This window comes from Pezoporus occidentalis, unplaced genomic scaffold, assembly GCF_034315485.1.
Source record: "Pezoporus occidentalis ecotype Australia unplaced genomic scaffold, CSIRO_AGI_Poc_V1 ctg110, whole genome shotgun sequence".
Classification (NCBI taxonomy): Eukaryota; Metazoa; Chordata; class Aves; order Psittaciformes; family Psittacidae; genus Pezoporus; species Pezoporus occidentalis.
In genome coordinates, this window is record NW_026912887.1 from 2,265,009 (window position 1) to 2,287,210 (window position 22,202).

Consider the following 22,202-nt stretch of genomic DNA (forward strand, 5'->3'; position numbering starts at 1 on the left):
TTCTCTGGAAGCCTTGCTCCTGCAACCTGCCTTTCCCAGCATCAGCCTGACACAGCATCAATTCGGCTTGTGGAGGCCAAATGCAGGAAACAAGACTGCAGTGAAATGGCACTTTGACTTACAGAGACACGCTTCTGCATTTGAGACTCACACAGTTCAGGCACTGACCTTGTCTACTAAAGAGCTCAGCTGCATCTTCATAAGGATAAAAGTGACCCTGTGGTAAGAGTAGCCTGGGACTGTTCCTGGGGTTGGGCATGCATTCAGCCTAAGCACTGTTTGTGGTAGAGTATTAGCATGAACAATACATGTAGTATGATATGCACGTAAACAAAGCAGGGTGTCACTGGCACAGCAGTATTGCACTACCAGGCCCTAGATAAAGCAATTCAGCCAGGTGGATTTTGGTACTTTAAGAACCTGTGAACGTCCTTGGGCGAGGCTGAATTTAGCATATTGAGCAAACTCTAGAGCCCCTGTGTGTTTCAGTCCAAACTTCTTCTGGGCCTTTCTGTAACAACCACCAGCACACCCAGTGCAGTGAAACTCTCTCCTCTGTCCCATTGCTCAGCCTTGGGTGACAGGTAAGTCACCCACTGGAAATCTTCCTGTGGTGCCCTTGCAGGGCCTTATCCCAGGGCACTGAGATGAGGAGAGTTGTGGACGTTATTCATGTCTGGTATGGTTGCACAGGCAGCACCAGATTTTCAATGTTTAAATAAAAACTGTTTATCTAAATATATATATATATATATATATCTGTCTTCTAATGTCTTCAGCAGAGATAAAGCATCTTATGACATATTTAAATAAAAAATAATAATCTGAATTGAGCCTTCAGTGTTCAAGAACAGGTGATGTACAGAATAGGTCCCCAACTAGTGCAGTCTCTGGGTGCTGACACAACAGCAGCATTCAGTAGGACGTAAGTTGCCCTATAAACAATGTGGACTTTGTTGGCTACAACTAAAACCATATACACAATCTACAGTCACTCACTTGGGTAGCACATTTGGGGTCCAGTTGGTTTTGGTGCTCAGAGGAACCTGTGAACGTCCTTATGCTCAAGAAGTTCTTGTGTTCCAGGTTGCCCTGCTCACGTCCTGATGCCTGACCCTGCAGGCTGCAGTGGTGGGATTGATTTGGTGCTGGAGAACCCTTCCAGGGTGGTGTGAAGCTGAGGGATCCACTGGTTTCCAGTATGGAAGGGCTTCGAGCTCAAGACTGGGGTGGTGGTGGGAGCAGGAGTCCACATGGCATTTCCTTCACTAGCAACTGTAAACAGGGAAGAGATGAAGGTGGTGAACGGGGTAGAATCACAGTCACAGGAAGGTACTGGTAATGGTGAGCACGTGCACTGCAGCTCTGTGGTACCCCCAGCAGCGAGCCCAGCTCACAGTCTTGCTGCTAACAAGAAGACAGAGCAGACCTGCGCTTTCTCCCACCCTTGCTTTAAAGAGCAATGTCAGCACATCTAGTGACTGGTGAGATCCCACTGGTGCATGCTGTGGTGTATCTGATTGCCCAGATGAAGTGGGAAGGATAACCAGCTCCCTCACTGCAGGATTTCCTGGGATCTGTGCTCCATGTTATGCAGGAAATTGCCCCTGACCTTGAAAGTCAGTCACTGCTGGGTTACAGCAGAACTCCCTGGAATGGTGGCCTGGTTTCTCTCAACCTGTATAAAACTGGACCAAAACAGAAGTACAGTGAAAAACCTTGGTGTGCAGAGCCCCAAGTGTTCAGTGTTGTACAAGGCAAGGCTCAGCAACACCAACTCGTGTTTTCTGCCAGGCTTTCTTGAGGCATTAAAACCCAACCAAACAACAAACACCTTTGTCTAAAAGCTGCTGGTGAATAATAATGTGTGAGTGCACATCCAGCCCGGAGACTGCAAAGCCCAGGCAGGCCTATCAAATCCTCAGCCTACAACAGAACATACTCCCCTATGTAGAAGTAACACATCTGCTGTACTAGAGATTACATTAAGTCTTTTCCCCCAAAAGGCCGTTCTTAAGTGTGCTATTGAGTTCTGATTATATGATTAGTCTTTCAATGCATTTAATTTATGGGGGAAAAAAGCTCCTCTTCAAAAACTTGCTTTAATTAATTTTGGCTACAGTAAAACGCTGGGAAGTGTTTATCAGTTGTGTCAGCTCTGAGCTGCAGTACTGTGACTGCTGGGGAGCGATAAGAATAGCAGAGACCCAAGGGAGAAGAAAGGGCAGAGGGAACGGGACCCTCCCCTTGGCTCACTGCCCTGGAGCAGGGGGTGCAGTGGGGACAGGCCTTGCAGCAACATGCAATGCCAGAAAACCTTTATTTGCAGAAAATGTGGACTGTGACAAGAATGGTCATTTGATGGTGAGCTGATGCTGGACCCAGAGCAAGGCAGCAGCAGGTTTTAGGAACACCAGCTATGTGCTAAGTTCTGGCCCTGGATGACCACAGTACAACTCAATACAACAAAGGACACTTGACCCCTGGATTCCCTGTCCTTGATTTGCTCCCATGTGGGTTGAGGGTAGCAAAGGTGCAGATGGTGGCTGTCTAAGGTTAACTTCTTCCCAATTGAGAAGGGAAGAAGTGTGTTGTTGCAAGGGGTTTGGGAGAGGATGGGGTAGCTGGAAACAAATTGCTGGTCTGGGTCACTCACCGTCTCAAACTTTCACAGAGGCTGGTGGCATCACAAGTTGATTCACCCTGGTAAAGGGAAAACACAAGTGACACGTGAGAGCTGCAATTAGCAAAGAAACAGGCTCCTAAAAACACACCAGCCTATTAAATCCAGGTTGCTGTTGCTTAACTGTTTCAAAAGAGATCGAGAGGACATTAATAACTGTCCTGCACAAGGGTGTAAAGCTGAGGCAATCCTGACAATTGCTGGAACATGCCAAGTACCATTGCTGACACTAATTGACAAGGATTTGGGAAGGTCCCAAAGGCATTCAGCTGTAGCAATTGTTTCCCTAAGCCAGTAACAAGATTGCTCATCCAGTGGCTGCTGCATGGTGGCCTCCAGCCTGACAGCACGAATGCAAACAGTCACCACTGGGAAAAATGACACTAAGGAAAAGGGAGCTGGCTTCCAGTTTTTCAGCTCCTGGATCCCTGCGGCTGTGCCAGGCAGCTGCTCCCAAGTGATGGATGGAGCCCAGCAGTGATTGCAGTGGCACCAGGCAGAAGCTGGCCTCGGCAAGGTGTTGTCCTGCACCTCCATCTGGGGGGAGCAGCTCCAAGGGCTACCCAGGGAAAAGGCAGTGATTTACAGAGTTCAGCCCTTCGCTCTGCTCCTATTCCCTGCAGCACATGCCCTGTGCAATCCAGCCTTCCTGCTGCAGCAGCTCACCCCTTCTGCCCCACACTGCGATTACTGAGGGACGGGAGCCTTTGATAGTGTTAATCCCAGCTGTGTGGACTCTAAGAATGACAAGCCACCCTCAGACTCTAAGACCTTTGGGCCTTGTTTTCTCTCTCTGATGCTCCCTGACCTCAGTGGGAGCTCCTGGATTCTTACAGCGACATTGGAATCCCCCAGCTCGCCGAAGAACCTGGCATGTTTGAATGCTTTTACCCAAATGTACTCTCAGCTGTACTTGGTCAACTGGAGAATAAATCTGAGTCACAAAGAGTCTTCTCATTCCGTTGGCTGTGCTAACTTAAAGTAACAAATGCACTGAAGCAGCAGTACTTCGGACTGCAGCAGGACTTTGCCATCATGGGTAAAAGCGCAGCTTGTTTCTGAAGCAGTGGAAAGCTGGGCAGGTTTACAGGAAGATCACAGGAGCCATCACTGCCTGGGGTCCTCCCAGGTAAGAACTTCTCAGTGAAACATCATTTTCCTTTGGGAAACGCTGATTCCTTAAAGCCACACTTCCTTCCTGACCAGGAGACATTTTTGCTGAAGTATGATGCTGGATTCAGCCCCGTGTTCCAGGATAAAATTAACCAGTGAGTGGGGGACACCTTCCAAGAAATCTCTGCATCAGGAATCGGCTCCACTCAGCCTACAGCTCTTCACACCAACCTCACAGAAAGTTTGCCTCCAAGATGCACAGAAGCCTCTGTGCCTTTCCGGGCTATAAACTGAAATGGTTTTGCTGCAGGAGCTGGCTGATCTAAGTTTCTTTGTACCATTCTTGGTAACCCTGCTGCACTGGACATCTCACTGTACTGAACATTGTAACTGTGCTTTAGTATCAGCACACATCAGAAAGATAAAACATATTTAACCGTGCGATGCTACAGTCAGCTTTAGAAATAAGAAATAAACTATGATATGTTATGAAGCTATCATAGAATACTAAAACTCCAGATATTTGACAGGCATGCCCCTTAACATGTAATTCATCCCACATTTTTACAAGATACAGAATATGTACAGGAAAAGTTAGGTTTTGCCATTACTTTAGCACAGAGAACCCACCTGCACCGCTGGCAGATGAACCATAAATTCACACAACCTTCCTTCTTCTATTACTTATAGTTCAGGTTCCTGTGGGATAAAATGGACCTCCCACAGAAGCACTTACTTATGCTGTCCCCATGTTATGAGAGTTACTTATTCTTTGCATTTTAACACATTTCTCTCAACTCCTGCTTTATCTCTAGGTTACAGATGGGAGCAGAGGCCTGGAGGGGCTAATCCTGAACTGCATTTAGAGGATTGCACAGGAAATTGCACCCCACACGACTTGAGAACCTGCTGGGGAGAGAAGTGACTTTCAGGGATCACATGGGAAGCTGCTGGCAGAAGAAGGAACTGAAATAGTCTCCCAGAGGTGGGACGGTGCAGTCTTCATTCTCTCTGAAGCGCTGGGCTGTCGACAGCAGTCACTGGCTTATGCACAGCCCCATTTCAGTGATGCAGGTCTACTCTGATTCTCGATGTTTTAAAGAGAAACCCCTAATTCTAGATTCTCTTTAAGTGCTACAATGTAGTATGTGGATTTAACAAGGCTCAAGAGCATCCAAATCCCTGTTTAAGTCCCACTTGCCTTTCTAATAGCGATAATCCCACCCTGAATAGATTGCCGCTTCCGATTTGGTGATACGCGCTGACTGAACATTGGTTCCTAAATTGTTCTATTTTCCCTGCAGTGTTTTCTCAAGATTTTGAATATTTTCATTCCTTGGAGGGACCGGGGTGGGAACCATTCCGTTGTTTCCTGAGGGGGAGGAAGCTTGCCCAAATTGCCTTTCAAGAACAGGAGCTGTACAGCTTCTTTGGTTGTTTTCATGGGCTCCTCCAGCAGTTTAAAGATGTGGCTGACTCCTTCTAACCTCATCATTTCCTCTCCTGTCAAACCTAAATATTTCTCCTAGATCCTATCAAACCATTTCCATGTAGTGTGACAGCATCTATAATTCTGAAGTATTTATAAGACTGTCTGTTTAATATTAAACTACATGCTCTAGAGCTGTTAAATATTGATGCTATGTAAAATGGATCTGATTTCACAGCCTGTTAGAGAACTGCATAAGAAAAAGAAGACTAATATAAGATAACAGATGCATGGCCAGGATCCCTCACAGGTCAGCTATCCTCTATTTCAGGAACTACGCAGAGATTATTCTCCAAATGCTCTGTCCCTTTTCAGTCCACACACATTCTGTATCCTACAGCTTTCCAAAAGCCCTGGTTTCTTGCTACCTAAACAAGTCAGGCTCTGGCTTTTGTAACAGAGAAGCATATTAGGAAATAATGTCCTAATTTTTCCAGCTTGCTGTGCTTAACATCACTTAACTTTTACAACCAACACTAAAATGCTTCGTTGGGGGCCTTCTAGCCTGCAAATAACTCATTTTTTGACTAGTGGGAGCTCATTCACAGACAAGAATATTGGGGCTGCAGGTACAGGTACATTGCTGGCCTTAGCCTGGGATTAAGGATCCTTCTCCTTCCTTCACGCCACTGGAAAGAATTCTGTGTTTCTGACGTATTGTCCATTAAAGTGCCTGTTTGAAGCAGTGCTTCAGGGAGGGATTCCAGCATAGCAGTCACCAACAGCACCCTTCAGCACATTCCTCCCTGTCTGAATTTTGTCTGGGGGGGTTAAACCTCTCTGAAAGGTCTTGTGAACGCACTGAAATCAGGAATTTTAGGCGAGGAACATGGGCACGAACAGACATCCTTGAAGGTAATGAGACTTCCTGGCCTTAAATCTATGAAAACCAAATCTCCTTTTCAAGTACAGCTAGTTAAAGAGGGTTTTTTTTTGCATCAAAGCATTAGAGGCAATGCCATGCTCCACCTGCATGTCAGTGGTGATTAGCAGCCAGCCTGGTGCAGCATTCTGCAAATCCAGCTACTGAAACTCATCTGGAGCATTCAAATCGAATGTTGCTGTCTGAACCCCAGAGGCTAAGGATTCTCATTTGTAGCTCCACCCTGTATGACTTTCAGCTGTAACAGTGACTGTTATTGCCTGATAAATGAACAGAGGAAGTTACTTGCACATGAGGTTAACTCACAGTATGTCATCACTGTATTCCTGCAGGTAATGGACAAAAGGGTTACGGAGTAGGAGAGCTGGGGTAGCTTTCGTATTGGGTTTCCTGATCTCCAAATGCACAGAAGCATCACATAAGTTGAAATCCTAGGGTAGAAGTCATGCTCCCACTGGGGTCTTGCTGACACACGTAAGAGGACAAGTGCAGTTGCAGTGGGAAGGAAGAAGGAGAACACTAAGGCAGAGGAGCATAAAGCACGTTCAGGTACAGCAAAGTCCTCTCTTTGCACAACGACCACCTCCTGATTTACCAGCTGTGATTCAGAAAGGGAGAAATGTCAGGAAAGTGTGTGTTGCACTGGGCTCACTTCATCCACCACCTTGTTACTGCAGGGATCAATTGCCTTAAATAAATCCTTGCTGAAGCCAGTTGCCAAAACACATTAACATTTCAGTAAACACAGGAGGGAAACGGACACGATTTACAGATCTTCCCACTCCTATTTTCCATCACTGCTGCATACTGTCAACACCCCCAAAACCAGAGTCAGCTACGAGAGGATATAAAGATTATTGTAGTTGGCCTGCCAGCAATACAAACAGGTAACACAGGACCAGGAAACACCGTAAGATCACACCCAACACATTATTGCATCTTATTCATACTCTGCTCAGACCCTACTGCTTTGTCTCACCGGTATTTCACCATATAGGGATTTACAGCAGCATTTCACTGGGATTTTGCCATGTTTCCCTTGAGGACTTAGATTTAAATTCTGTTAAATGCACCAAGTGTCACCTACTAATGCACAGTGCCAACAGGGCTGCACATGCGGGCACTGAGATTACGCAGGTTTCTGCCCTTAAACCAAAGTCATCCATGGCTATTCTGCTTTCTCATATCATTTTGCTCACTGCAGAAGCCTCACTGCTGCCTTATCTGCTGCAGAGTTCTTTGCCAGCTTGGCTTTCTACCACACTTGTAACATACTGGTCCCAACAACACACCACCTTTCTGCCAGACACTGTCAGAAGAGCAAAACCAGCAGGCTGGAGACTGGTTCAAGCATGTCCCTTTTGTGCCCTTCATTATACAGAGTTTTTAATCAAGCAGTGCACATGTCAGTCAATATGTTAGCCAGTACTGTCCTCCAGGAACTAGGTACAATTGCCATTTTTACCTGCAGTTGGAGGGAGATGGCTTCAGTTCCCCACTCTACAACAGAGTTCTCCCAGGATGCTGAACAAGCTGCTACATGCCTCCATCTCCTCCCTAAAAAATAGCTGCAGAACATGAAACCTTAGTACAGCCTATTGCCTTCTGAGCACGGTGTAAGAACAGCCAAATCAAGGATTGCTTTCAGAAAGCATGTCCTTTTTTAGCTGAACTCAAGCTATCTTGATAGTTAAGTCAGTAACTTTGGGACAAGAGGCTCAAGATTAACAACGTGTTGCTGCAGAAACCCAGTGCTTTGATTTAAAAGGCTCCTGGTGTGCTGCAGCTGAAAACAATGACTGAAAGTGAAGCTGCAGGTAAGGTGAGCAATGATAATACATCAACCTAGAAAGATCTCAGTGAGTGGTACAGGGACAGGACTGGCTCAGCTAAAAATAGTCTACACACTGGTGCTTTGATAATCATAACAGGTTCATCCAGCCTCCCAGGAGCAGGGTCCATTTGGTGGAGCTGAGGTCAGTTTGCTAAAGGAAAAGGATGCTAACAACATTTAACAGAGAATCAGGCACAGGAGTAGCTTGTGCTGGAGTGGGAAACCACTGGTTACTGTAGCTCTGCTGCCTGCTTATGCTCGCTCATTCTTACCTGGAGAGGAAGCCTGGGGCTTGTGGAAACCTGACCCACTGCAAGGCTCAAACAGGACTGGGCTGTGGGCAGCCCTCTCAGTGGCCACTGGCATGGAATTGCCCTTCCCTCTGGAGACAGAAATGGTGGAGGAGGCTGCAGTGAGCAGCAGCTCTCACGGACACAGCCCAATGGGAGCTTTGTGCTGGCACTGGCAGGTGCTCCACCAGCTGCACTAGAGAAATGAATTGGCTTAAATCCCCTTCTCTTCCTGCACATCACCAGGTTTAGCCAACGGAGTATGATTATCATGTACAGCAAATAATACAGCTTTTTGTCTCTACTCAGTACAGACCCTTAAAGCTGTGCAGACTGTGTTAGTCTTTTCCATCTGTTCATTTAACCAAGGTGCTGAGCATGTTTGCCTCCAGAGGAAGAAACATAGGTCAGCTTCTAGATCTCCTCTTTAGCAGCTCTTGACACAGAAGGAAACTGGCATCAGGGAAAAAAAAATCAATAACCTTTCCTTCTATTTTTCCAGGCAGCTGCAAGAGAACAGGTATGACCACGAGCAGACAACAGCACTCATTTGGGTATCAAGGACACAGAAGAAAATGAACTCCAGAGATAGCTCCTGCCTTACAGCTCTGCAGGGGACACTCATGTGGACTCCCCAAGTTAGGGAAGATGTGGGTTTCAGAAGCTCTCAAAGCTTTGTACCCAAGTCTGCTTCTGAATGGATCATTCTGACAGATACTGAAGGGCACAGATTTGAGGTGGTGGGATTTCAACACCATGGAAGATGGTAACATCATATTCTTACATCAACTGAAATAATGGGGGAAAGGGGAAGTCTTGATTTTTCTTGGCATGATTGAATGAGAAGGGGGGTAAAACATGACAAAAAAGCAGGTATGATCTAATTAAATCTTTAAACAGAAAATCCTGTAGAACTTCCTGATGCCACTTGATTACAAACATAGTTCTTCCTCTCCACAAGAACTGCCTTATGTACCCCTCTTTTCAACAGCCTCTAAGCTACCAGGTATGAGGAGCTGTCCTATTTTGCTCCACTGCAACAGTCTGGGCAAACCCTGTCTGGCATCTGGTAGTGGTCTGGCAGCAACTCAGTGAATGACCAAGCCAGAGCACTTAGGACACTCCTTACTGAAGAACTGGAAGTGTCTCTGTCTGGGGACAAAATGGCCAAAGACCCAACCACAGGTAAATTCCTCTAACACACCTACAGTCACAGCTTGCTGAAAACCTGCCTTGCAGATTCCTCCACGTGAAGAGGTCATCTACTCATCTAAAAGTCAATACCTTCGTAAGATGCTTTGTGACTGTTCCAGGCTGCAGGAAACAGACTAGCAAGGCTGAATTTTGCAGGATTTCTTCTATTTCCTTGTGTCAGGAAGGGTTTCTGGCTTGGAAATCTGCCTTCTGTTCAGTGCTCCAGTCACCTGTGTGGAATCTGATCAGATTTCCTATCTGTGCCAGGGCTGCCTTAGCAAAGAAACTGTCTTGGCGAGAGTTTAAAATACCTCTTGGAGGGCCTGATAAAGGCCCTCCCTTGCCAAGAACTATCCTTTGCAATGACAATGCAAATTGACATATTGAATCCACTGTAAGCATATGATTTAAGTGCCCCTTGTACCTTGTGGGCAAGTGCTTTCAGTCCTGTTTGTGGGGACAGCATCTGGCTTCCTGAAGCTTGCAGCAGAGTCAGTAGCCAAGACAGCAGCAGGACTCCAAGCAGTTCTTGATCTGGTGCTGCTTTTGGACAAGGACACTTTGCCTTCTTATAACTTCAGGCACATGGAGAAATTCCATTCTTGCTGCAGAACAGCACTTAAGTAGCTAGGAATAGTCTAGGAATATTGTTTTCCTTTCTTGGTGGCACAGAAGATTAACCTCAAAAGGTCAGTGCATGTGGGGAATTGATGGGCTGAGAGAACCATGAAGTTCTGCCTGCAGCCTCTTCCACAGCTTGCAGTTCCAAGAGCACTGCCAGCACCAGCTGGCTCAGTCCTCCTGCCTGTACTTAAGCGAAGCTCCTGCTGCCAACAATTAACTTTGAACAGCATATTTCAAATGCCATGAGCATTTTGAGTAAGGACCACAATTGAGCTCCAAATGGCTGTGAACAACCAAACTGACCTTTGGCATCTTCCTGCCTAACCTGCAGGAAATCTGCAAGTTGACTAAAGCAGCAGAACGAATCAGTGGTTTTTTTCCTATATGAGACCATATTTTCCATCTGCATGAAACCAGCAGCTCCCAACTGAAGAACCAAACCAGCATTTAAAATTCATCCAGTCCCAAGCTGTTACATCCCAGTATTTGCTCTGTTTATGGAGATACAACCATGGTGAGTGGACAGAGAGAAAAAAAACCAGGCTTTTTCCACCACTAATAGAACTGCTTATACTTTCACCACCTCTTCCCTTTATATTCTCAACTCTTTAATTCCATATAACTATATAATTCCATCTGCAGACACATGGTCTTTATCATGCCACCCTCAGATATTCAAAACACAGCCCTTGCTTCCTTCCATCGTGACAGATCCTCTGCATCCTCATCTAGGCTTTTTGCTGGAAGTTGGCTTTCAAAGGCCCAGGATATCTTACCTGGGCTAAGAAAGCAGTGTGAGTTTCTATCATTGTGGGCAACGTTTAATTATTGTTCTTCTTTTGCAAAGTAAAAACTAAACAAAGCAATCACATTATTCCCCTAAACAGGTAAATATCAGCAGTGAGTGAAGTGTTCTTCAAATATCCCTTTATGGGTGGTGTTAAAATCCACTTGCTGGCTGTGAAATCCTCAAATCCAAGCTCTGCTTTGACGCAGCACTGAGGTGTATCTCCATGGTAAGTGTCCAGCCTCTTTAAAATCCCCCTTAGAATCATAGAATAGTTAGGGTTGGAAAGGACCTCAAGATCATCTGGTTCCAAGCCCCCTGCCATGGGCAAGGACACCTCCCATGGCCCTGTCCAACCTGGCCTTGAACACCGCCAGGGATGGAGCATTCACAGCCTCCCTGGGCAACCCATTCCAGTGCCTCACCACCCTAACAGTAAAGAATTTCTTCCTTATATCCAACCTAAACTTCCCCTGGTTAAGTTTTAACCCGTTACCCCTTGTCCTGTCACTACAGTCCCTGATGAAGAGTCCCTCCCCAGCATCCCTATAGGCCCCCTTCAGATACTGAAGGCTGCTATGAGGTCTCCACGCAGCCTCTCTTCTCCAGGCTGAACAGCCCCAACTTTGCAATACATCTTCAAATATTTCATTGAAGAAATGCTCTTTTTAGTGATGCCAACCCCCAGAATGGCACATGCTCTGCAGCCCTCTAGTGTGCCAGTGTAATACCTGTGACACTGCTAATGGAGGGGACTCTCCTTTGGTGGCAATAACATGGAGTCATCTGATGGTTCCTTCCTGTCTCTAACAGCCGCCACAGAAAAATCAGAGAGAGCTGACAGCTCTGGGAGTCCTTCCCCTGCCCCACATAATAGAATCCGCAAAGCAAAAATAAGGTCAGACACTTTCAAATTGCTGCAATAGGAGAACAGGGAGATCATTTTATATCTAGTTCTAGAAAAGGCTAAAAATAAGCCTGATGGGAGGCAGAAGACAGCCCGAAAATGGATTATTCTCATTTTTTCTGTAATCTAATTTGCGGCAGGGCTTGGTTAAGACAGCAGCCACGGTGTGTGGACGAGGGATGGCTCTTTCTGTGGCTTGCACTAGCTTGTCTGTAATGAGTGTTTTCTTTCTCATGTTTGTACCCCCCACTTCCCAGAGGAACTGTTCATCCGCACCACTCCTCAGCAAGTTTCCACACCTCAGCAAAGGTGTTAATATTTTTTTTGCCTTATTAAATGTTTAATTTTAATTTCAGGAGAAAAGAAAAACCTACAAGAGCTGTTTAAATAACCCGATTCTTGTGTGAACAAATGGGTGAACGCTTCAGGCTTGCAGGTCTCCTTGGAGCGCTGAGTGGCACCTAGTTAAGTAAAATCCTTTTGTTCTGTCCAGCTCCATCAGTTATTTGTCCTGTTCGTGCCTGCACCAGGGATACACGCTGCAGTTGCATCCTGCTGCCTGATCTGCATTGCTGTATCTTTGGCAAAAATAGCCAGTGTATAGCATGTGGGATGCAGAGAGGGACCGAACAATTATCATCCAGAGCATCCTTATGTACCTCTGGAAGGATATGGGGAAAAAAAACCAGAAAATTTCGTGTTTCCAGGTGTAAGAACAGGGATTAAATAGAAAAATATATATTTAAAGAAATAATGCTCTGAGGGGTAGAGTGTCCTACACCTGCACAGGGTGGTGTTTCTTGGGAAGAATCCAGGTGAGTTTGGGTTTCCTCACCTGGAGGCAGGACTGCAGGATCACCCCATGATGCTGCAGAGCACTTGTGTGCTCACAGGCCTGTGCCTGGGCACAGACACAGCATAGCTCCAGATGCTTCATGCTGACACTGACTGCCCAGGAAAGAATCATGTTATACACTAATTACATCAGTGATTTATATCCCTGGCACCCGAAAGGTGCCACAGCTTGGGAAAAGGGATTTTTTTTTTGCCTTTTTTTATAATAGAGCATGTTCTTCCCAATTCCTGGTGAAGCCACTGCTTCATAAGAAGGATGGGAAGCTGTTGGAGTCCAGAGGCCATGGAGATGCTGCAAGGGGAGAAGCAGCTCTGCTCTGGAGCCAAGCTTGTTCAGCCTGGAGAAGGCTCCTTAAGGGCAGACCTTAGAGTAGCTCCAGTGCCTAAAGGGGCTACCGGAAACCTGGAGAGGGGCTTTGGACAAGGGCCTGTAGGGACAGGACAAAGGGGAATGGCTTTAACCTGCCAGAGGGGAGATTGAGATGAGACGTTAGGAAGAAATCCTTCCCTGTGAGGGTGCTGAGGCGCTGGCACAGGGTGCCCAGAGAAGCTGTGGCTGCCCCATCCCTGGCAGTGTTCAAGGCCAGGTTGGACACAGGGGCTTGGAGCAAGCTGCTCTAGTGGAAGGTGTCCCTGCCTGTGGCAGGGGTTGGAACTGGATGAGCTTTAAGGTCCCTTCCAACCCAAACCATTCTATGATTCTATAAGTGAAAGACATCTTGATGGTCATCAGCTTTTGAATCTGTTTCTGTAGGGCTCTGCCATGGCCAGACTGTTTGTGTCCATTCACCTTCCAGAGGATCTCAATGTATAGTTGAGTCTCGCAAACTTCCATCAGGCAGGTAAGAGAGAAATACAGTCCAGACAACAGCCATGTTTGGACATAAAATACAACTGCTTTAACCCACCACTGCAATAGCACAGAACAGGAAAGGAACAATGATACAGACAAGTGAAATCGCAGCAGGAATTGTAGTCGAGTGGTTTAAAAAAAGAACTGGAGTAGTTATTATTACTCGTGCATAAGAGCTTCAGCAGAAACCTTTCTTAACCATTTTCTCTCTCTTACCACTTTTTAAGGGTGGGATTAAATTTGTATTATAAAAATTGCCCCAAAAAGCATTGGATTATATTAGAGCGATGTGATGTACTGTACTGCGTTCTCTGCTAGGCCTGCTAAAAGCCTCTTTAGGCTGTCAGACTTCTGAAGCAGCATGGACATAGTTATCAAAGAGTTGTGATTTTAAAAAGAAAAAAGAATTGCTGTATGAAGACTATTTTAGTTCTTGTGAGAGGGGCAGCTTTGTGACTGGAATTCCTGTGCTAAAATAGGAATCTACAAAATATGCCAGGAATTGTGGCAATGATAGAAGTAGCGTGAAGAAAAGTCACGAGGCACTGAAAGCCTGGACATTCTGTTTTTGAAAGGAAGTGTGGTGGCAACTAGAGGAAGCCTTACAGGAAAGGGGTTGCTCTCCTGATACTCCGGCCTGCCTGGAAGAAGAAATTATCTCTAAGCAAAAGCCCAGAGACCATTAAACAAAGGAACAAACAAACAGAACAATCCTAGCAATAAAACCCCAAAGTGCTTTTCACAGGAGCAGGGAACGCTTCATTTCCATAGGCAGAGCTGCGGAGAGCAGCGTTCCAATTCTTTGCTTCCGTATTAGTTCATTAGAGAGGTCTGTGACATCTGCCCTGAGAGCCCTGACCCAACTGGTGATGAATGGGTTTAATCTCTGGCGTGCGACACCAGCGTTTGTGATTCCTGCAGGTTAATTGATTTCTTTTGGCAAAGTGCATTTCCAAGTCCTGTTGTCTGAGCAGCATGACTGACTGCAGCGGGAAAACAAGGCATCTTGACAGAGGAATGCTCCTGTACCTGACAAGCCATAGGTAGGATGCAAGGGAAGGCTGGAAGTCTTTGCCAAGGGTGCACAATGCCAAGTGCAGATGGCCCGTCACGTAGGTGGGAGCTGGACGTTGGATTTGGAGTCCAGCGTGGAGTTTTAAGCTGCTAATAGCAAAGTGCTCTGTTGTCTTTTCTCTCATGGCAAGCATGCAGCTAATAACAAACCCTCTCCCGTGAATTCTTCTGTGGAGACCACTGAACCCATCGGCTAACGGGAGGCGGGCCCCGATCAGCAGCACAGACACTGCGGCACATGGCAGGGAGTATCTTAGTAAAGATACTGATCTAAGCTGCACCCTCCAGGAATCTGCAGGATGCCAGGGTATTTTTAACATGAGAGTGGGCATATCTTGGAAACTGCTCTGGGAGTCATCTGAGAGAAATTATTTTGTTAACTGTTATTTATGACAACTGTTCTCCCTCTCTATCCGTGCAAGTTCGTACACGAGGGGGATTTCATCTGCTGCCCTGATTCACTGCTCTGTCACCAAACACACCTTTTGGCTGCTTGCAGCAAAAAAAAGACACCCTGAACACCTAGAAACTTATGTTCTTCTTGCCATGTCTGCAGGTGTTCACTGCTTAGATCTGCATGTACACACATCATGTGCACCATTACAGAAATAGGGCTGAAAGCAATCAGAGAGCAGTTCCCACCTTCAAGCTGCAAGAGTGAGCCAGGGTAACCTTCGGAAACACAGGACAGCTTTCATGCTTCTCCTAATGATCTACTGTAGCATTTACCTCTTTTTTTTCTCTTTGGAAGTTCTTCCTAACACCTGACCCCAATTTCCCTTCTTGCAACATAAAGCCCTTATATGCAGGTAACAAACCAGGTACACGTCAGTCATGAGAGACACACTGAAGTTCAGCTGTGCAGGACTTGCCCTCCATACAAGATATATAATGAGGTCTTGTTTTTTCCACAGCATTTAAACAACTCATTAGAAGGGGAACGTATATACCTAAAGGCACCAGGAGGCAGAAACTCCTTCCTTTCTCTGGTATTTATGTGTTAGGAAGAGGCAGGTGGAATTGATCTTACAGGGCCACAGCACCATCTGTGGCACTGCTTCGAAATCTCTTTCATCCATCTGATATGATAGTGTGAGCCAGCAAGTATCACCCAAACTGTTCACTCACTTCTGTCAACTTCCAAACACCTTCTTTTCCTCCTAGTTGTACTAAGTCTAGTGACAGGATGTGCCAGGGCCTCTCTCCTTACGGCACAGCAAGGAATCCTCCGCTCTCTTTGTCTGCACAATTTGGACAGGCTGTTATCGTCTGCATTGTCTCCCACTCCCCCAGCAGGAGAAAGGCACTGCAACATCAGACTAGTCACCTACCCACATATTCAGCATGACATTATACATAGATACTCTTATTTTTTGACAATTATGAGAAAGAGACTAACCCCAGCAGTTTGTATGTCATGTGGAAGCGTCTTCTGAATTACTGTAGTTGCCAACCGTGAGGTGGTCCGAATCGGTTTCTTTACTGAAAAACAGTAGCTTTCTTTTTACAAGCTGCAAAAAGGGACTGGGAAACACTATGCTTGTTACAGCGACCCTTGAGAACCTCTGTCCCCACACACAGCTTGCTTCCTTCTTGCCTGATGCTCCTGTGTGTTCGGGGTAGTGAGCAAGGCACAGGGGCTGAGGTGGGACCGTGCGCTCAGCATTGACCACCCAGCTCTGTAAAGTACCCCTGGCTCTTCACCTGACAGGCCATTGGTTCCAGCACACAGCAACCCCTCACTACAGATGGTCTGGGCTGCAGCATGCTCACGCAAGGGTAAAAGCGGCCTGTGACCTCAACTACTGTGCTCCCCTCCAGGCCATATGGCCAACAACCGAGATCCACCAAAGCAGAAGCGTGTAAAGGATGCCCAGCCAGCACGACCCAAGCCCGTGTGCTTCGTGCAGCCTCATGCACTCTGCTGAGCTGAGGTTCTGAACACACAACCCAACATCCTTTATCTGGAAGGACCAGTGCCAGGCAAAGAGAACAAGCAGATTGTTCAAGAGAGAAAACAGGCTGCGCGGTATCTCCCCGTCTGCAATTGCCAGGTTACTCACTGTTGTTCAGCTTTGGCTCGGTCACTTAGGAAGAAGAGGGCCGTGGCCAGGAAGAACATCCCTCCCAGGACAACGACAAACGGGCAGAGCATGAGTGCATACCCCAGGCTGAGGAACTCCCAGACTGGGGACTCCTTTGTGCTTTGTCGGATCAGGTCTGAGATCTAGGAGAGACAGGCAAAAAAATCAGTCACTCAGATGAAAAAGAGACACGATAATGGTGAAGGGAACAGGATTCCCTGAACAACCCAGCCACCCACTGAACATATGCATGAGGTTTAAAATGGAACAGCGTGTTCAGTGAAAGCTGAACGTCCCTTGCACGCTTCAGCCTTCCACATGCCACTCAGGAGCCTGGGCAGCCCATGCTGTGAGCAGCTTGGCAAGGGTTCTCCTCTCCCTGTCACTCTTCTGGCCTGATCTATTACTCCTCCTACAGCCCTCTCCATCTTCTTCCTGGCTGCTTCCAGGACTGCATCTGTGGGTGTCTAACCTGGCTGTACTCAGCAAGCCCCACAGGGTGCCGGCAGGGCCACGCAGGCATTGCTCAGTGGGTGAGGAAGACAGACATCCATCTTCCACAGTGTCTGTCAAGTCCTGCTTACTCCTACACCCCACCTACCTGTCAGCAAAAGGAGGTATTAAATTACAGTTCTGTGTATTGAGTGGGAAGGGAAAAATGGTTTTCACAGAAGAAACCCAGAGATTTCATCTGATTTTCAGAGACACAACCCAAACATGGGGATTTGTATCCCCATGTCTGTGTTACGGGCCCTATTCCCTCTTCTAACCACCTCAGCTTGCTGCTTTGAAGTGTAACTGTGTGCAAGATGTGACTCTGCCCCCAGGCTCAGACCAGGTCTGTTGCACAGGGGCTGTGCTCACACCTAAGAACCACGCACACCAAGTCTGTGGGTAAGGCAGCCTGCGTCTTCCAACAGCCGAAACCATTATGATATGAAGCGAACGCAAGTCTGTGCTTACACGAAGGAGCAATGAGACGCACTGGCAGGATTTAGTTCATAATGAAAAGCTTTTGCTAAAACTCAGTAATATTTAATGACTGTAGCTAAAAGAATCACATTTTATTATTTATAGCCCAGCAAACAGCTTTACTCTCCATAAATCCAGCAGAGCAGTGCCAGCAGTAGGGTGGGTCTCAAGGCATTGGGCATTTAAATGTCCAGCTCTGGTTTTGTCTGTGACCTTTTGTTGAGGCAGTTTATACCATGGGACTGCAGGGAATTTGCAACATAGAGCCCTGCTGCTGTTTACACACACAAATCTGTTCCAGAAACAGGCAAAGCTTCTGCAGCAGCTTCTAAAGTGCTACTGGTGTGGTTTAAGCAGCTGAACCCAGGACACCATACTACTGCTAATGAAAGAGGTGGCATCAGACACAAACTACAAGCAAAATCTGACATTCCAGGCTTAAATCTTGACAATCGAGTGAGAAAATGTCACAGGCAGGAGAAATCACCTATTCACAGCCCTGCAGCTGTAGCCCCTGGAAGGTAAAACGTGTGTGAAGAGATGCTCCAGCAGAAGCCAAGCACAGGAGGATAACACCTGTGGGGTGTCCAATGGACAGGTTGCAGAGTGTGCCTCAGTGGGGAGACTGGAGCACTGGTGGTCTCTGTGCCTTCATATCTGTCCTCCAGCTCAGCCTGGCTCCTGCGGGAGGGAAGGGAAGGAGCGGTGGCCAGCCTGATGCTGGAGGTGAAACCACTGCACACAAAAGAGCAGAGAAGTCTTTCAGGATGGGGCATCCTCAAGTAGAGAAAAGCGAATAAACACTGGAATCATGGAATGGTTTGGGTTGGAAGGGACCTTGAAGCTCATCCACTCCCAACCCCCTGCCATGGGCAGGGACACCTTCCATAGACCAGGCCTGCTTCAGTGTTGCCTTGAACACTGCCAGGGATGGGGCAGCCACAGCTTCTCTGGGCAAGAGCGCGTCTATAGGAAGAACTGAAGGGTTTTAGCCAGAATTCTCCATTTCATTCCCTGCCCTAGAAAGGAGGAGAAGAAAATTTCGGTGCTTGGGATGTAGTTAAGGAAGTGTTCCTGACCTCTCACAGAGGACTTTAGTCACAGGGAGTAACACACATAAGGAAAAACAATAGTGTTATGAACCAGTCTTCTCTGAGAAATGATGGTTGAAGTCCTTAGACTGAAGGCAAGTAACAGAGGCGATTGGTCTGAGAGACTTATCAGAAAATAGCAACACGACTTGAATGTGAAAACGCAGCCACAGGGAATTAGCAGAACGTGCACTGCCCCCAGAGACATGGACATCAGCTGGTGATTTATTCTCTCTTGGATCCAGACACCTTAATTCCCAACATTTCCCCAGTTCTTCATTATGGACCAAAACCTGGCACTGAATCAGCCCCTCTATGTGCAACAGCCAGAACTGAGACCATTCTGAAATAAATATAGAAATTCTAAACCACTTCTCATTTTGGGAAATGGATACAATTATCCTCCAAAAGGATCAGCCAATAAATCACTCGACAAATTGACATGATAAATCAGCAGCAGAGGATGAAAAGCCAGGCATGTGCTCCCAACTGCTTTCTCTTATGGATGATATGACATTAAAGGCTAAAACCAGCTTTGAAAACAAAGTCTCCAACAAATAGAGCTCCCAAGGCAGCTCGCCCCACACCTTCCCTCCATAGCATCACGTTGACCTTTTATACCAACAAATCTTGTTAATATTGAATCTGCTGTGTTTTCCAGTTTTAACCCCATACTCTGTGAGAGCACACTGCAGAAGCAGCAGTGTTCCTCCCATCGAGATAGTTCTTCCCACCAAGCCAGCTGGGCTTTCTCATCTGTCTTCCCTCATCCATGTCTGCATCTCATCTCTAGAACTTTATCAGGACCCACATTTATGTTTTTGCTGTTAACTTAGGAGCCACTATTCCCTCTTGGTTTGTTCCATGCAATTACAAGCCACCTGCTAAGACTAGAACTTTGGCATCTCCTTTCAAGAGGGCACAAGACATAATTACAGACTTGGGCTCCAAGAATGACATACTATTTGCCAAATGCTCTGCTCTGTATTGCCAGGTTTTGACTTTCCAGGCCCCTCGCAGTGGCAACATCCTGATTTGTCTAACTGTGATTTGGCAAGACCTAACCTAGCATCATATTGGGTGTCTTCTATCATGAGTAAGAACAAGCGAGGGTTGCACGCACAGCAGTGCCAGTTCTCCCACCCGGCGCCGTGTGTGGGATTCCTTTCTTTGTTCTGCCAATTGGTAGGTGGCAAAAAACCTTCCAAACGTTTATCCAAGATGTGGGGGTGGAAAATCAATGAGGAAATCCTACTGCTGCTTTGCAGCCTAATCAAAAGTCTTTGATAACATCCTAGCTGCGAAAGTTCACATTGTCTTTTCCCTCCCTGTGTAAAATAGATCTTAGAATAAAGGAATGACTTTGCTAAATAAACTTTAACTCATGGCACTTCTACCACAGAATACAAACGGCCTGTATTCAGGCAGTGGCAGCCAACTGGATGGAGTCCAGCTAGAGATAAGGCTCACTTTCTGGAGGACAAACAATACAGCTGCAGTGGGCATGATCCAGAGGCCCAGAATCTCTGGTTGTGTCTCAATCTGAGTGCAGAAGACAATGAAGAGAAAAAGGGAAACTCCATTACCTTCCCTGGGAAGCCTGTGCTGCATGGTCTGGAACACCAGACAGGTCCCTGATATAACAACAGATCAGGCCCTAGGAAGACGTCTTGCTTCTGTGTCCCTGTCCGTCCTCACCAGCATGAGTGGTTAAATCCAACTGATTTACTAATTAGACAATGTAACAGTGACAACATCTTTGAAATGATCGTTCCATCTCCTCTGTCTCATTGCTGAGTCAAACAGCTCAATTCCTCTGCAGCTGCTTGATTTCTCTGCATTTCTGACACTGCCTCTTGGGCACGAGTCTTGCTACACAAATGATGTTTGCACTGCAGCGTCTGGCACAAACACCTGATTTGCATCATTACCAGCTTGATACAAGCCAGGTTCTCCCTGGCTCCTTCCTTTTCAGGGTCCCTGTAACACCACAGTGGTTTGGGGTTCACCCACTCTGAATTCAGAGATGCATGTGAAAGGTTTCTATGATTTATTTCTTTTTAAATCGAACATGAATGCAAACGAAGACTAGAAACAAAAATAAGGCATTTTGTAAAGTAAAAGTAAATTTACTGAGGCTGTGGGGGAGCACAAGCATTTGTAGTGTGCTAAATGGCATGAGAAACATTATACAAAAAGGAAGTAAACCTGACTAGTTTATTATATTCATTCAGAAAACTGCAGAAAGGTAAAAGAAATCAAAGTCTAAAATGACTCAGTTTTAACCTTGGCATGTTTGGATGTTGGAGAGGAAAAAAAGCAAAAGGTCTTGTTAATTGTGCCCGCCTGTGATCACAAACTCATTTGATACTTGGTGACAGTATCAATATCCTGCCCTGGTGCTGGTACCGGTACCCAAGTCTGCCCCAGCAGTATCTGCAGCAGGGATTCCTGCACTGCTTCTGCATTGGGAGTGTGCAGGGTCCTTGGCAGCGCAGAGGAAGAAAGCACTTATTTAATGAGATTTTAGTGCACAGGAGTGACAGAGCAGATGGGACAGAGCTTGAAACACTTGAGTGACACCACGATGAGCTCTGGATTTGTGGGCCTTCTTTAATGAGATACATTAAACCTCTGTTTATCAAAACTACAGAGAACCTGCACTTACAACCAGAGGCACAGGAAGCAGGTGCACAGCAGGTCTGGACAGGCTGTGAGCCCTTGGCACAGAGTGTTTGGTATATGGGAAGTCATTCGGGTTTTCAACGCAGGCTTAAACCTTGTCTGTTGCTGAGTCATCACAAGTGGGCAGCGTGTTAGCTCATTGCAATGATGAGATAAATCCTATGTGGATTGGTCTCCAGGTGCTTAATTCCCCCTCTTTTTTTTACAGCTGACAGCCATGTCAAAGATTTGGCCTTTCCTGCACTATGAAAAAGGCTTTTAATTACTCAGCTCAGCCTGGACCAGAGAAATCCTCAACTTAAAAGTTACTGCCTGAAGAAAGAGATAATAAGGATGAGGGGCTGGGGGTTCTCTTCCTCAGTGTTTCCCTGACCTATGTGCATCAGATGTTGGACTGCAAGGGCAAGTCCCATTTTGCCCACTGCAGCTTGCGTCATGCACAGCCTGAATGCAGGGCAAGATCTCTGCAGGAGTGATACCATGGGGCTACAGCACAGCAGCCAAGTAGCTGGCATTGGGTAAAGAAAGAATGATAAGAACCATAAATGTGTGCCACATCTCAGCTACTACCTCCATCAGGTGATGGAAGATGCTGCCAATACACACTCATATATACTATAAATGTTAGAACATGTGACATAGAATCATAGAACAGTTTGGGTTGGAAGGGACCTTAAATTTAGTTTCAACCCCCTGCTGCGAGCAGACACCTTCACTAGACCAGGTTGCTCAAACATGCTGCAAAAGGCAACAAGACAGAGAGCTCCATTGCAGCCTTAATTCC

At 46.4% G+C, this 22,202-nt stretch overlaps 1 protein-coding gene and 1 long non-coding RNA gene across 6 annotated transcripts in view; one reads left to right on the top strand and one right to left on the bottom strand.

Annotated features, from left to right (window-relative positions):
• Positions 1 to 704: 704 nt before the first annotated feature.
• Positions 705 to 22,202, bottom strand: part of SPNS2 (SPNS lysolipid transporter 2, sphingosine-1-phosphate) — a 126,515-nt gene continuing 105,017 nt past the window's right edge. For 2 of the 5 annotated variants that reach the window (XM_062632385.1, XM_062632363.1), the window contains 4 exons: positions 16,650 to 16,813; positions 7,634 to 7,736; positions 2,657 to 2,703; positions 705 to 1,275 (listed from right to left, as the gene is read on the bottom strand). In XM_062632385.1, the coding sequence (XP_062488369.1) occupies positions 1,269 to 1,275; positions 2,657 to 2,703; positions 7,634 to 7,736; positions 16,650 to 16,813 (321 nt within the window). In that variant the 3' untranslated portion in view covers positions 705 to 1,268. Of the gene's footprint in view, positions 1,276 to 2,656; positions 2,704 to 7,633; positions 7,737 to 15,985; positions 16,069 to 16,649; positions 16,814 to 22,202 lie in introns of those variants that run through there. The other 3 variants (XR_009967339.1, XM_062632394.1, XM_062632376.1) reach the window with 3 other exon arrangements.
• Positions 8,587 to 22,132, top strand: LOC134170717 (uncharacterized). The gene is made up of 3 exons (XR_009967343.1): positions 8,587 to 8,698; positions 8,795 to 9,165; positions 21,627 to 22,132. It is a non-coding gene; the product is annotated as an uncharacterized LOC134170717 (long non-coding RNA).